At 45.3% G+C, this 15,595-nt stretch overlaps 1 protein-coding gene across 2 annotated transcripts in view; it reads left to right on the top strand.

Annotated features, from left to right (window-relative positions):
• Window positions 1-15,184, top strand: part of SLC38A1 (solute carrier family 38 member 1) — a 138,510-nt gene extending 123,326 nt beyond the window's left edge. For both annotated transcript variants that reach the window (XM_077473017.1, XM_077473018.1), the window contains 3 exons: window positions 3,115-3,256; window positions 11,875-11,972; window positions 14,084-15,184. In XM_077473017.1, the coding sequence (XP_077329143.1) occupies window positions 3,115-3,256; window positions 11,875-11,972; window positions 14,084-14,185 (342 nt within the window). In that variant the 3' untranslated portion in view covers window positions 14,186-15,184. The remainder of the gene's footprint in view (window positions 1-3,114; window positions 3,257-11,874; window positions 11,973-14,083) is intronic.
• The last annotated feature ends 411 nt before the right edge of the window (window positions 15,185-15,595 follow it).

Raw genomic sequence — 15,595 nt, 5'->3', positions numbered from 1 at the left:
CCACAAAAGCTTATGGCCCAAAAATGCTGATAAACGCAGAATAGCTACATCTTTCAGCTTTTTAAAGTTTTTTTTATCAGAGTTAGAGCATTTTTATAGCTGAAAAACTCCTCTTAAAACCCTCTAGTTCTGGGGGTTTTTTTCCAGCCAGAAAACACCCCTGCCAAAAAAACACTGAAATGCTAAAGAAGTAGCAAATACAATTATTATGTAATGCATAAGCCTCATAATATTAAACAAAAAAAATAGCAAATTACCTAATTATCTTCCCTGACTGAGCCAACTCCTCCCTTTATTTTTATTTTTTCAAATAACAGTTTTTATTTTTTTTATACACTTTATGACATATATTGATGCAGTGCATTACAGAAATGTAAAAGTGGCGCAAAGATGTCTGTACTTTATTTTTACTTCAATTTAGTTATCAACAGTGCATATTAACTTGCTCTAGTGATCAGAAGGATCCCTAAAGAACTTGCCCGTTATGCTAGCGTTATATAAAACTGGGACATTGGAGGGGAGGGGTGAAGCAATTAGGGCAAGAATGGTAACAGGATCATTCATTGAGGAACAGAAAATAGCTGGGCGATGAGTGAGCTCAGTCCCTGGTTAGTTGTGTTTAAGCGGTTCGCCCATTATTGCATCTGGTCACTGTTCCAGGCCCACCTGGGGCTCTGGGGTGCTTGGCCGAGGGAACCCTCTGCCACATCAAGGATGGTGAGGGTGGTGTGGCCACAAGATCCCATTCAGGAAGCTGAGGTGCGTGGATTTCCAGGTTATCACAGAATGAAGACAAGTCCTCTGGGTATCACAGGACGGCCGTCTTGCCTTGATGTTTGGCCGTGAGGCTAAATGGGAAACCCCAGTGGTAGATGATGTTCTCCTCCTGGCGTTGGCTGAAAGAGTGGCTGAAAGAGCCTGCGTTTTTGCAGGGTGATCCAGGAGAGATCTGGGTATAGTTGAATCTGAGCATCATTCATAACTACTTGACGGGCCAAGCGGGCTTGTCTCATGATATCCTCCTTCAGGGGAAACAAGTTCAGTCTGCAGATGATATCTCTAGGCCTTGACGATGTTCCCTTAGGTCGTAGGGCTCAGTGTGCTCTGTCCATTTTAATGGGCTTAGTCGGGGGGTTGCCAATCATGTTGTTGAACAGGGTCTGCAGAGTGGTTGCTACATCCTCGGGGCCATCCGTCTCTGGGACCCGCCGCACCCTGATGTTGTTCCTACGCCCCCTAGTATCCAGGTCTTCGACATGTCTTTGCATGTCCCTCAGCAGGGAATGGTGGTCTGCGCTCTGAAGTTGGATCCTGTGAACCGCCAACTTGGTTTCTTGAATCTCCTCCTACGCCATCTCAACTGTATCAGCTAGGTGTTTGAGGCCCAACTGGAGGGCCTGGATTTCCGAGCGGCAGGTGGATTTCACATCTTCCACGAGCTGTTTATAGTCATCTTTGGTAGGCATCGCTTGCAGTGGGAATGCCACTGAGGCAGGATAGATTGCGGTGGTGCCGTTCCCTTCTGTTGTTCAAAAAGAGATGGGTGAGGTGATGAGCGTGGAGATATTAATTGAGGAGATCCTACTTCCAAGTGCGAGGGTGGCTGGTCCCAGGCTTCTGACCAGAGTGGGGTCTGTACAGGCGGGGGGTCCTTCTGTGCATGTGCAGGGGGCCAGCCATCTGTGCATAAGAGGCAGGGGAAGCTGCCTGCGGATTGGGGTGGTAGGGGTCCCTGGATCGGGAGGTCCTCTGCTGCTTAGGAGAGGGTGGTGCTGTGGGGGAGGCTCTCCTTGCGGCCTGTGGTCCGCCTGTGGCATATTTGGGAGGAGGGTTGGGATGTGGGTGAGCTGGCTCTGGGAGGGCTGGGAAGTCCTCTGACGCTTCTGAGGATGCGGGGGAGCCCGGGCCGGCCCCAGGGATGCAGGGGTCCGACAGTGTCTGCAGCAGCCTCGGAAATGCCCCTGTACACTGGGTGTACTGTGGGTGTGGGAGTCCCAAGATGGTGGCGATCGGTAAGGCGGCCTCTTGGTGCGGGGACGGCTGGCTGGAGGGACTCTCTGCTCCGGATGACACGCTGGTTGTCCCGGTATGGTCCTGCGGCTCATGCTGGGTTGCGGGAGTCTGTTGGTGGGACCGCAGAGAAGGAGAGAGCTGCGCTGAGGGCCCCAGGTCTAGTGCAGGGGCGTCCGGTGCCATTTTGCTAGATTTGTCCGACGGCATGTCGGATGGTGTGAAATATGCCCAGAGGTCTGCAGAGGAGCTTGGCGGAGGTTAGGACAATCCCCGCACTGTTGTGGAGCGGGTCGTACTGTGTCTGCCCATATAGGTGGCGGGGAAAGGCTCCAATGTGGCCAGTATGCAGCGGGCTGAGAGAGAGTTTAGAAGTTAGGCATCCATGCAGGACAAGTTCCGGACATGCCCCTTACTCCTCCTTTTTTGATTGTTGGTATGGGGGGGTTATTTACGAAAGGCAAATCCACTTTGCACTGAAAGTGCACTTGGGGGTGCAGTCGCTCCAAATCTGAGGGGTAGATCTGAAATGAGTGGAAGCTCTGCTGATTTTATCATTCAATCATGTGCAAGCTAAAATGCTGTTTTTTATTTTCTTTGCATGTCCCCCTCAGATCTACAGCGACTTTACTTCCAAGTGCACTTGCAGTGCAAAGTGGATTTTCCTTTAGTAAATAACCCCCAGGTTCTCCCTCCCAGACAGTGCAGCGGAAAGGTTTTAGCAAGAGAGGCAGTGCAGTCAGTATAGAAAGCAGTGGGCTACTGAATCTTCAGTGACAATGCTAATAGCCACACCCAATGTAGCATGTTTTCATCCTACTGTAGTACAAACAGGCACAACCTACATTATGTGACAACTCTACTCTAAATTCAGCAGCATCATTGCCACACCATCAAAGGAAGCCAAATTAGATGCACTTCACTGGCATGATCAACTTGTATTGAAGTGCAGAAGGATTTAAGTGATATAAATGATTTTTTTTCTCTTTTTATGGGAGTTTTTTTATGGGATACTTTAGTTCTACTAACTGTGTATACATATTTGATATGACTACAGTGTTCAACAGATTTACAACTATGTTGTTTGCTTTTTTTTTTTTAAAGGTTCGTTCTTCATTATTTGAAGTTGCTCGGAAGACAAAGTATAATTTTTGGCAGCATTTAATAGTGACAATTGTACTTCTATCGATGATTGATCTACTTGTTATATTCATACCATCAATGAAGGATATATTTGGCGCAATAGGTAAAACCATTTTTATAGTTTTGGGTTTATAGGAAAATATTAAGTAATATACAAACCTTGGTTTGTTGAGATTTTACTACAGTTTAAGGCAGTCTCAAAAGAGGTTTTAATTAAAGCATAAATAAACCCTCCAATCCTTTAAGCCCCTTTCACATATAGCGATTTGAGATTGTGGGCAGAATTGCGGAGATTTTGCCTCCACAATCCCAAATCGCTAAGTGTGAACCAGGCTTTACTTCCAAGGAAGCTGCCATCTTAGTTTCTGCTTGATCTGCAGTTGCCAGGGTGCTGCACATCTGATCACGAGTCATTTGACAGTTTGGTTGAAAGCACAAGCGTGTGAGACAGTTAATATTTGTGGCATGGCTTGAATGTAACTATATACAGTTAAATTGATGGGTTTAGTAACGTTCAGGCTGGGTCCACACTTAATAGGGATGTGGCTCACAGCAGGGGTCCATGTCGGCTGGGATAAAGAGATCTGCCTACAGCCTGGCAAGTATCAATCTGCTGATCCACTAAAGTGGATATGATATGTTTTGGGTGTATTTGAAAAGTGTATTGTGGAGTTAGCTCTATATATACACTGTGCATACATTGTTCCACTCTCTGAACACTGTGCTCAATGTTATATACTCTATACCAGGGGCATCGAACTAGCTGTTGCAAAACTACCAGCCCCATCATGCCTCTGCCTGTGGGAGTCATGCTTTTAACTGTCAGCTTTGCAATGCCTTGTGGGACTTGTAGTTCCGCACAGCTAGAGGGCAGCCTTTTTGACTCCTGTGCTCTATATGATTCACAGTTTTGACATATCAGTAGAGAGAAGTTGTTGGTACCCTTGATACTTAGAATTTATACCTAAACTTAGCAAACCTGTTGCGTTTGTTTACTAAAACTGGAAGAAGCAAAATCTGCCGCAGCTTTGCATAGAAACCAATAAGCTTCCAAGTTTTTTTGTCAAAGCTTAATTGAACAGGATGAAGTTAGAAGCTAGTTGGCTACCATGCACAGCTGCACCAAATTTTGCAATCTCCAGTTTTAGTAAATCAACCACTGTGTTTGCTATAAGGACCATCCTTGGCGTGATTGTAGCCGCATTAGTGCTCTTGCAACAGAAACAACTGAGTACTGTCCGTGATACCACTGAATATGTTCAGACCCAGAAGACAGAGATAAACATCTCAGAACACTAGCAGATTCATTCCATAAGAAAGGTTACAAAGACAAAATCATCAACACCAGCATAAACACGGCTTTGAAAACCCAGAGAGAACATCTCCTCCAATACAAAGAGAAAAAAACAAATAATCATGGGCCTCTAGTGACCACATACAATCCAGCACTAGAAAGGATAAAAAAAGATAATCAAAGAGTGACAACTCATCATAACAGAGGATGAAACTATGAAAAGAAATATTACAACGACCCCTAATACTGGCTTTCAGACAACTACCCAACCTCAGATATAAACTAATAAGCAGGAAACTTCATTCTGATTATGAATTCACAAATAATGGAAGCAAACCCTGCAATAAAAAATGCTGAAAACTGAGCAACCAAATCCTCTAAAAGTGTCACACACACAAAAGGGATCTTCATTATCATGGGATCTTACAGCTGTACATCCAGTAATGTTGTGTACCTCATCCAATACAAAAGATGTAGCAAAGGATCTTATGTTGGTGAAACAGAGGTTACAAGCGATGATGAATTTGCACAGACACACCATCAAGGAACATAAAGAAATTTCTGCACACCTGTGAGACATAATTTCTCACAACCGAACCACACTATGGAATACCTCAATGCCTTAGTTCTTAAAGGGAATTTCAAAACTATTTAGGAAAGGAAAACTTTTGAACTAAGAATGATAGTTCTATTTTGACCCCCAGTTGATACTTCCCTCTCTGCTTTATCTCCCTAATAGGGATGAGCTGAACACCCCCCGGTTCGGTTCGCACCAGAACTTTCAAACGGACCCCAAATTCGAACGAACTTTAGAACCCCATTGAAGTCTATGGGACTCGAACGTTCGAAATCAAAAGAGCTAATTATAACGGCTAATATGCAAGATACTGTCCTAAAAAGGGTTTGGGGACCTGGCTCCTGCCCCAGGGGACATGGGTCAATGCCTAAAATGTTTTTAAAAATGGCCATTTGGCGGGAGCACTGATTTTAATGACGATTAAAGTGAAAAAAAGAGTGAAATATTCCTTTAAATATGGTGCCTGGGGGGTGTCTGTAGTATGCCTGTGAAGTGCCACGTGTTTCCCGTGTTTAGAACAGTCCCTGCACAAAATTACATTAAACGGAAATAACACCATTTAAAACTGCTTGCGGTTTTAATGTTATATCTGGTTCCTGCAATATGGTTGAAAATCATTGAGAAAAATGGCATGGGTAGCCCTCCCTGCCCATTACCAGCCTATTTGGGTCTTGTACGCATATTAAGGGGAACCCTGTACCCATATTAAAAAAAGGAAATGCGTGTGGCCCCCAGGCCCTATATACTCAGAACAGCAGTATACAGGCGGTGCAAACAAGACAGGGACTGTGTAGGTTTGTTGTGTTAAGTTGAATCTGTTTGTAATTTTCAACTGGTACATTTTTAAAGTGTAGCTCCAGTCAAAAAAACTATTTTTAAGCTTTTTGGAAAACATAGGGAAGGGTTATCACCCCTGTATAATTTGTTTTGTCGTCCATCTTTTTTCATCTCACTTGCTGTTGTCTCCTTCCGTTTGCAAGTAGGAGATGTTTGTAAATTGGATGTTTGAAAGTAGGGGCCTGCCCTATATGCTCTGCAGAAATGGCGGAACAAGGTGTTGGTTTTGCCACAACATTGTAAGCCCTCAAAGTGACTCTTGGTGGGCGCTGGAGCGCCCTGCTATGAACGATTATATCAAGAATTGTAATTACATGCCATTGTTGAACAGTGGTAGAAAAATTGACCTTTGGTGGTTGTGGTGCTGGTGCCACAACACTATAAGTCCTCACCGTTACTCTGGGTGGGCACAGGAAGGGGCCCTCCTGTGAAATATTATATCAAGAATTGTAATTACATGTCCCTGTTAAACAGGGGCAGAAAAATTGGGCCTTAGGCACTGCTGCTGGTGCCACCACACTGCAACCTCTCCCATATACTCTAGTTTTATTGCAGGAATTAGCCCTGCTGCAAAGCATTGCAACAAAAATTGTACTTAAACGCCCCTGTTAAACAGGGGCAGAAAAATTGGGCCTTAGGCACTGGTGCTGGTGCCACCACACTGCAACCTCTGCCATATACTCTAGTTTTATTGCAGGAATTAGCCCTGCTGCAAAGCATTGCATCAAAAATTGTAATTAAACGCCCCTGTTAAACAGGGGCAGAAAAATTGGGCCTTAGGCACTGGTGCTGGTGCCACCACACTGCAACCTCTCCCATATACTCTTGTTTGATTGCAGGAATTAGCCCTGCTGCAAAGCATTGCATCAAAAATTGTACTTAAACGCCCCTGTTAAACAGGGGCAGAAAAATTGTGCTGATGGCATCAACCAGAACCAGAAATGTTCTTCCAACATATCAGCGGAGGAGGAAGAGGATAGACAATCAACATAACAGGACAGTCACTCAGCATCAGCATAGGCAGTCTTGAAGGGATGTGATATTTCAAAAAAAAATATTCTGTTACATCAGCTTCAGGTGCTTGGTAGCTGTGGGTGATCCAAGACTGATTCATCTTGATGAAGGTCAGTCGATCAACTGATTCGGTGGACAGGCGCACCCTGTGATCGGTAACAAAGCCACCAGCAGCACTGAAGGTGCGTTCCGAAAGAACGCTGGATGCAGGACAGGCCAGTAGCTCAATTGCATACTGTGCAAGCTCTGGCCAGTGATCCATCCTCAAGACCCAGTAAGCCAGAGGATTTTCAGTGGGAAAGGTGTCCAAGTCTGACCTTGCCCCTAGGTATTCCTGCACCATGTAAATCAGACGCTGGCGATGGGTGCTGGAACCGATCATACCTTGGGGCTGCGGACTAAAAAATTGTCTGAAAGCATCAGTCAGACGGCCACCTTCTCCACCGCTCCTTCTGACCGATGCCTCAGCAACACGTTGTCCAGGACCAGGAGTTTGTAACCTCCCAGTCTCTGGGAACGCGTTGCACAGACCTTTCTGCAAGGCCTCCCGGAGATGTCTCATCCTCTGCTCCCTCTGCGATGGCAAGATAAGGTCGGCAACCTTACCCTTGTACCGTGGATCAAGGAGAGTGGCCAGCCAGTAATGGTCCCTCTCCTTGATCCAAAGAATACGAGGATCCTTCCGCAGGCTTTGCAGGATCAGGGAGGCCATGCAGCGTAGGTTAGCTGAGGCATTCGGTCCGGAGTCCTCTGGGTCACTAAGGACAACATGATCCGCAGCTACCTCCTCCCAGCCACGTACAAGTCCACGTGTTTCTTGGGACTGTAAATCATCCCTACAAGACTGCTGCTGCTGCTGCTGCTGCTGCTGCTGCTGAGTGCCAGCCTCCACCTCCATGCTGACACAATCATCCTCCTCCTCCTCTTCCTCCTCCTCATCCTCTTCCTGTGTGATGGGTGGCACAGCAGGAACACTGTCTGGATAAAGGGGGCCTTGAGAGGCAAGGAAGTCCTCCTCTTCCTGCCTCTGTTCTGCCTCAAGTGCCCTGTCCATTATTCCACGCAGCGTATGCTCCAAGAGGTGGACAAGAGGTACAGTGTCACTGATGCATGCACTGTCACTGCTCACCATCCTTGTGGCCTCCTCAAACGGTGACAGGACAGTGCATGCATCCCTGATCATGCCCCACTGGCGTGGTGAGAAAAAACGGAGCTCCCCTGACCCTGTCCTGGTGCCGTAGTCGCACAGGTACTCATTGATGGCCCTCTGCTGCGTGTGCAGCCGCTGCAGCATGGCCAACGTTGAGTTCCATCTGGTGGGCATGTCACATATAAGGCGGTTCTTGGGCAGGTTCAACTCCTTTTGGAGCTCAGCCAGCCGAGCACAGGCATTAAATGATCGGTGGAAATGCACACAGACTTTCCTGGCCTGCTTCAGGACATCCTGTAAGCCGGGGGACCTGCCCAAGAACCGCTGCACCACCAGGTTAAGGACGTGAGCTACACAGGGCACATGGGTCAGTTGTCCCTGTCGGAGGGCGGAGAGGAGGTTGGTGCCATTGTCACAAACCACCATTCCTGGCTTAAGCTGGCGTGGTGTCAACCACCTCTCGGCCTGCCCCTGCAGAGCTGACAAAACATCCGCCCCAGTGTGGCTCCTGTCCCCCAAACAAACCAGCGCAAGCACGGCATGGCATTGTTTTGCCTGCGTACTTGCGTAGCCCCTGGAACACCTACGAAGCACCGCTGGTTCTGAGGACAGAGCACTGGAAGAGGCCATGGAGGAAGAAGAAGAGGAGGGGGTGGAGGAGAGAGGTGTGTCACAACCAATAGTAGCATTTTGGAGGCGTGGTGGCGGAACAACCTCCAACACTACTGCACCTTGTCCTGCATCCTTCCCAGCTGCCAGAAGAGTGACCCAATGGGCCGTGAAAGACAGGTAACATCCCTATCAATGCCTGCTGGACCATGAGTCAGCGGTAATATGCACCTTACCGCTGACCGCCCTGTCCAGCGAGGCAAGGACATTGTCTTCCACATGCCGGTAGAGAGCCGGAATCGCCTTCCGTGAGAAAAAGTGGCGTTTGGGGACCTGCCACTGAGGAACCGCACATTGTACAAACTCACGGAAGGGGGCCGAGTCTACCAACTGATAAGGCAGCAGTTGAAGTGCTAGCAATTTAGCCAAGCTAGCATTCAACCGCTGGGCATGTGGATGGCTGGGAGTGAACTTCTTTCGCCGGTCCAGCAGCTGGGGCAGGGACATTTGCCTTCTATAATCGGACGTGGGTGTACCGCTAGCAGAGTTCCTGGAAGCACTTGGCTGTGACACACCTAATTCTACACCTTCATTCCTCTCAGAGCAGGTTTCAGAGAGGACTGAAGGTCTAGTGGGATTGGAGATGCCAGCTGATGAGGAGCAAGGAGAGGTCCGCTTTGTTCTTTGGTGTGGGTCTTTGAGGTACGCTTGCCAACGAGCTGCATGGCAGGTCAACATATGTCTGGTCAAGCATGTGGTGCCCAAGCGGCTGATGTTTTGGCCACGCGAGATACGCTTGAGACATATGTTGCAAATAGCAGCGGTGCGATCTGATGCACTCGTCTCAAAAAAGGCCCACACCAAAGAACTTTTAGAATAACGCGCAGAGGCATCGCCCTGCACAGGCGGAGCTCTGCGGTGTGATTCAGTCGGTGTGCTGCCCCTAAGCTGGCCCCCGGAGGGCATCCTGCCTCGTTGGACATGTGCCTCCTCCTCCTCCTCTCTCCTTCCAGGCACCCACGTGGAGTCAGTGCCCTCATCATCCCCTCCCTCTTAATCGCTGTAGCAAACCTGGCAGTATGCTGCAGCTTGTGGAACATGACTCCCAGATTGCTGTCCTTCTTGAGCATCCCCTCTCTCTGCGCTCCCGCTACTGCCTTCCTCTAGCTGAGTGTCATCATCAGAGCCCACAAAACACTGGGCATCCTCCTGGAGCATGTACCCAACACTGTGCTCAAAGAGTTCAGGAGACTCAGGAGGACGTGGTGGGTCTAGGGAAGGAGTCACTGATGATGACATTGAGAGGAGGGAAGACGATGCGTTGGCAGCTGCTTTGCTAGTACCCTGAGACTGGGTGAGAGAGGATGAGGAGGATGAAGAGGGCTTGGTCATCCACTCTACCAAGTCGTTGGCATGTTGCGGCTCAACATGTCCAGCTGCCGAAAAGAAGGACAAGCGTGTCCCATGGCCACGTGCTGATGACAATGCACCGCGTCCACGACCAGCACTGTTGTCTCTAGACACAGAGCCTGCTTGCCCTCTTTTATCGGCTCGCGCCTGTCTGCCTCTCCTTGCTGGCCTTCCAGACATGGTAATGGCCTGAAGGGAGTTGGGTAAAAAAGCAGTTGGGTAGTGTATATTGTGCTAGAGGCACACAACACCCACTAACTCCTGCAGATGCCTTTATTATAGAACACCAGAGATAAAGGGGTATATACAGATGTATACTGTGCTGTGCTGGAGGCACACACAACTTCCAATAACTCCTGAAGATGGCAAGTGGTCTCAAATAGAGAAGAGCTATGTAGGTGGATATAGCGGTATGTACTGGGTACAGAGCACGCAGACAGCACGCACTAGCTCCTAACACTACTGACTGCAAGCTCTATTATAAAAGATAGATCACTAGCTATATAGGTGAGGTGAATATAGCGGTGTATACTGCGGTCAGGGCACGCAGACAACAACCACTACACAACAGCAAGATCGAAAATCGTCCGAAAACGATCGGTGTGTACTGTGTTGAAGGTACACAGAACACCCACTAACTCCTGCAGATGCCTTTATTATAGAACACCAGAGATAAAGGGGTATATACAGATGTATACTGTGCTGTGCTGAAGGCACACACAACTTCCAATAACTCCTGCAGATGGCAAGTGGGCTCAAATAGAGAACAGCTATGTAGGTGGATATAGCGGTATGTACTGGGTACAGAGCACGCAGACAGCACGCACTAGCTCCTAACACTACTGACTGCAAGCTCTATTATAAAAGATAGATCACTAGCTATATAGGTGAGGTGAATATAGCGGTGTATACTGCGGTCAGGGCACGCAGACAACAACCACTACACAACAGCAAGATCGAAAATCGGCCGAAAATGATCGGTGTGTACTGTGTTGAAGGTACACAGAACACCCACTGCTTCAGACGCCAACACACTACACAAGGCCGCCGCGCTGGCGGCCTTATATAGTGTGGGGCGTGCACTACACAGCCTGAGCTATGATTGGCCACAGGCATCCTGCCTGTGGCCAATCATGGCTCTCCTCGCTGCTGGCGCTGCGATTGGCCAAGCATGCGGGGTCACAGTGCATGCTTGGCCAATCATGAGCCAGCAATGCACTGCGCCATCGCAGTGCATTGTGGGCCGTGAGCGCCACACAAATTTGGCACGAACGGACCAAAATGTTCGGACTTCGCCGAACGGACGAACAGCCGATGTTCGAGTCGAACGTATGTTCGACTCGAACACGAAGCTCATCCCTACTCACTAAGTATGCTTGTTTTATTACCATTTTGTTTGTGTGTTTGTTTTTTTTTCCTTTCCCTCAGAGATTACCTCTTTTTTTTAACATTCTGCTAAAGGTTTTGTAAATCAGTACTGCTAGGACCTTGAAAAAGGGGACATACCCCCGAAAATTTGTATTGAAAAATTGTATATTAGTGCAAAAAAAAGTATGATTGACAGTAATTGTTTCTATAAGAACCAAAAACACTAATACCTGTTTTTATATTTATTATTCTAACCTGCTTTAAGTCACCAAAGATTACTGAGTTTATGTACTGTATATAATTCTCTGCCTGGTAATCAACCCCCAAGATATAACCATGTCATTATGGTCATCATGCAGACAAGTATTTATGTGTGCATGGATGTATATATGTATACTCGCATACAATATGTATCACCTGAATTCCAAGCTCACACAATATATGTTCTGCTATGTTTCAAAGGTGCAACATCTGCCAACATGCTGATCTTTATTCTCCCTGCTTCCTTGTACTTGAAAATTACTAATGGAAATGATGCACTGAGTACTCAAAGATTATGTGTAAGTTTGCTTTTATGATTACTAGATGCCTTCATAATAAGACTAAAAACACGTTTTAATATGTCCTATATAAGGAAATTATACCTGATTCTTATTAGTGGTCTTGTCTTCTTCTGTATCTCCTGTACTGGACTGAGTATAGGTAAAAATGGTCAGAATTTTGAATTTACAAACAGGCTTGTGTGTTGCATTCAATCACTAACTAACTAACAGCCATAACTGTAAATTATACTAAAGACGGTATATACCTACTCACAAATTACTGATTTCAACAGTAACAGTAAAAGGATAAGAAAAGCTGTGTATTTAAATAGATGGCCACTTAAAAGAGAAAGATGCTAGCTGGTATAAAGTGTCAGCACCTTAACCACTTAACCCCCGGACCATTTTGCTGGCCAAAGACCAGAGCACTTTTTGCGATTCGGCACTGCGTCGCTTTAACTGACAATTGCGCGGCCATGCAACGTGGCTCCCAAACAAAATTGATGTCCTTCTTTTCCCATAAATTGAGCTTTCTTTTGGTGATATTTGATCATCCCTGCGGGTTTTATTTTTTGCTCTATAAACAAAAAAAAGAGCGTCAATTTTGAAAAAAACGCATTATTTTTTACATTTTGTTATAATAAATATCCCCCAAAAATATATTAAAAATGTTTTTTTTCCTCAGTTTAGCCCGATACGTATTCTTCAACATATTTTTGGTTATAGCGGTTACAAAATAGGGGATAGTTTTATGGCGCTTTTATTAATAATTTTTTTTACTAGTAATGGCGGCAATCAGCGATTTTTATCATGACTGCAATATTATGGCAGACACATCAGACATTTTTGGGACCATTGTCATTTATACAGCAATCAGTGCTATACAAATGCACTGATTCCTGTGTAAATGACACTGGCAGTGAAGGGGTTAACCACTAGGGGCAGTGTAGGGGTTAAGTATGTCCTGGGGAGTGATTTGATTCTAACTGTGGGGGGCATGGCTACGTGTGGCACGTCACTGATCTCTGCTCCCAATCACAGGGAGCAGAGATGAATGACACTGTCACTAGGCAGAATGGGGAGATGCTTGTTTACATTAGTATCTCCCCGCTCTTCCTCTCCGTGAGACGATCTTGGGTATTCCTGCGGTGATCGAGTCCGCAGGGCCTGCGACCATGCTCATGAAACTTGCTGCGGGCGCTCTCTCGGCCGGCTACCTCTTTAAGGGCAACGTACAGGTACGTTAGTTTGCCTGTATGTGCCCTTCTGCCACAGTATATCTGTGTGAGGCGGTCGGCAAGTGATTAATGTGTTTAAAACTTCAGGGGTTTTTTCTGGTCTGGGTAAAGAGAGAAGAGAGCAGTTCTATAGGAGGAAAGGAATATTTCAGGTGCAAAACTGTAAGAAAATGCATGTGTTGTGCTTGTACAGGCACACACTAGTTAATGTGGAAGTTCATGTAGGGTATAGGATGACTGGGTGTAAAGTGTGAACAGGGACAATTAGAAACAATAGGATTCTGCATAGTCAAGCATAAGGAAACAAGCTGAAAAATTCTCAAGTGTGAATGGGGGTGCTTAGAACAGGCCAGTAATGTGTAGACCCTATGTGTCTGCATTTTATAACTATAAGCAGCTTTAACTTAAAGTGATTCTAAAGGAAATTTAAAAAAAATAAAAAATAAACATGTCATACATTACTGCTCTGTGCAATGGTTTTGCACAGAGCAGCCCCGATCCTCCTCTTCTGTTGCCCCTCACCAATGCTACACAGCTAAGTCCCGGCATGCCTGGTGTGACTGAGCTCTAAGCCATTAGAAACAGACTGAACCCTCACTTTAGTATCTTTGTTGTGATCTTTGAGGATATTTTAGAATGAATAAGTCACATTAAGGCCTCAAGCAAACTCTTTTTGGCTCAAACTGATCAAGTGTAAAATTCCTGGAGCATTTCAATACCTGGTGAGTTGCAAGAGGGGAGTACAGCCAGTCATACAAGTGAAGGGTCACAAGCATATCTGAATTCTTGTTTTCACAGTTGGCACTGGAACCTATGCTAGGTATGGACCATTGGATGGAGGATACCAGACTGTAGTATCCATTTAACAATATATCCTACATTCTCTTGCAGGCATTTGCTTTCTTTGCACTGGGTTTGCTGTTCTCCTTAGTAAGTATTCCTTTAGTGATCTATGACTGGGCTCACGGAGGAGGAAAAGAAAATGGAAACTAAGTATGACTACACGGGGCTGCTTCCTTCCATTACCACAGTCAAAGGCACAAACATTTCAGTAGGGAAAGTCTGCATTCGTTATAGTCTATGTTTCTTTATCACAATGTCCTTGCTATTTTACAATCCAACATTAGGTTTCCTCTGTCTTTTTGGAACCTACAGTTGTAAATACAACTGTACATTTATTCTACTCCTGGAGAGTTTTTATATAGTGTGCTTTTAACTTACATTGTTGTAAATCACTGCAATGTATCCACCCGATGTCACCAATGTCGTTACCCATATTGAAATTCTTTAACATTGTTAATGGAACACCTATTTCACACCTTTCCTAGTTGTACATATGTCGACATAGAGTAGTCAACAAGTTTTCCTGATAACCCTCATTATAGTGATGTACAGTATATACAGTATATTCAATTTTACTATTGACCAGTTTTAATATAGTACTGATTTATTTAGCCATGGCATTCCATGTTGTTATCTAAGGTCCTGAAAAGTTATAGTTTACAACAATTCATTTTACTGTAAAGAATTACTTCCAATTGTTTGATCAGAGAACCAGCATATAAATTGAATCATGAAGCTGCTTTGCAGAACCAAAATTAAATTAATTGGTCTATTTATACTTTTTAACAAAAGATTCACTTAACTTTCATCTAGGATTCACAAATTTTTTTCAATTGAAGAAACGTGTGAATCTTGGGATAAAGTTGTGTGAATCTGGGTGGAAACATTTATAATAAGACTCCCAAGTGTTTTAACGTATGCATTATATATATAAAATTAGCCATATTTTCAGACATTGCATAGTTAAAAACAGTAATCCTACACTTGACTATTATTTACACTATACAACACGACATGTGATATATATAGAAAAAAAACACGCTATTTAACAGTGACAGAAAAGCTGCAGGCTCTAGGTCGAATACACACCTCAAATAGCAAATTTAAAAAAGGAGCTGTGCTAATAATACTGCATAAGTGAAATAATGAATACACTTAAAAAACATAAAAAGTCATAGTGTTGAACATAACCAGTCCAATAAACAGCATAAAATATAACTTGATAGTTGAAATAAGTGAAAAAATCTCGAATGACACCACAACAAACGTGTGCACCTGCACCACACAGAGTGCGTGCTTACCAGATGGTAAGCAATATGTGCTTCTGGTAAGGCTGGAGAACCAAATATTGGGGCTGTACAGCAAACATTAGGGGTGTGGGGGGTTACAGACATAATACTGGATGTGAGGACAGCTGAGCCTTTTTTTATTTCCGGGTACATGTGTCTGATGCATGGAGAGATCGAGGTATACTGGTTCCTGGTTTATATCCTGTTTGCACCATTCAAGTACTCCCCTGTGAGCTGACATTCCCACATTTCCAGGATAAAGGCCCTGGCC

This window comes from Lithobates pipiens, unplaced genomic scaffold (assembly GCF_037356315.1).
Source record: "Lithobates pipiens isolate NorthernLeopardFrog02 unplaced genomic scaffold, aLitPip1_a1.2 Scaffold_8, whole genome shotgun sequence".
In the NCBI taxonomy this organism is placed as follows: Eukaryota; Metazoa; Chordata; class Amphibia; order Anura; family Ranidae; genus Lithobates; species Lithobates pipiens.
Note: the sequence above shows the minus strand (reverse complement) of the source record. Positions and strands in the feature narration are given on the sequence as shown.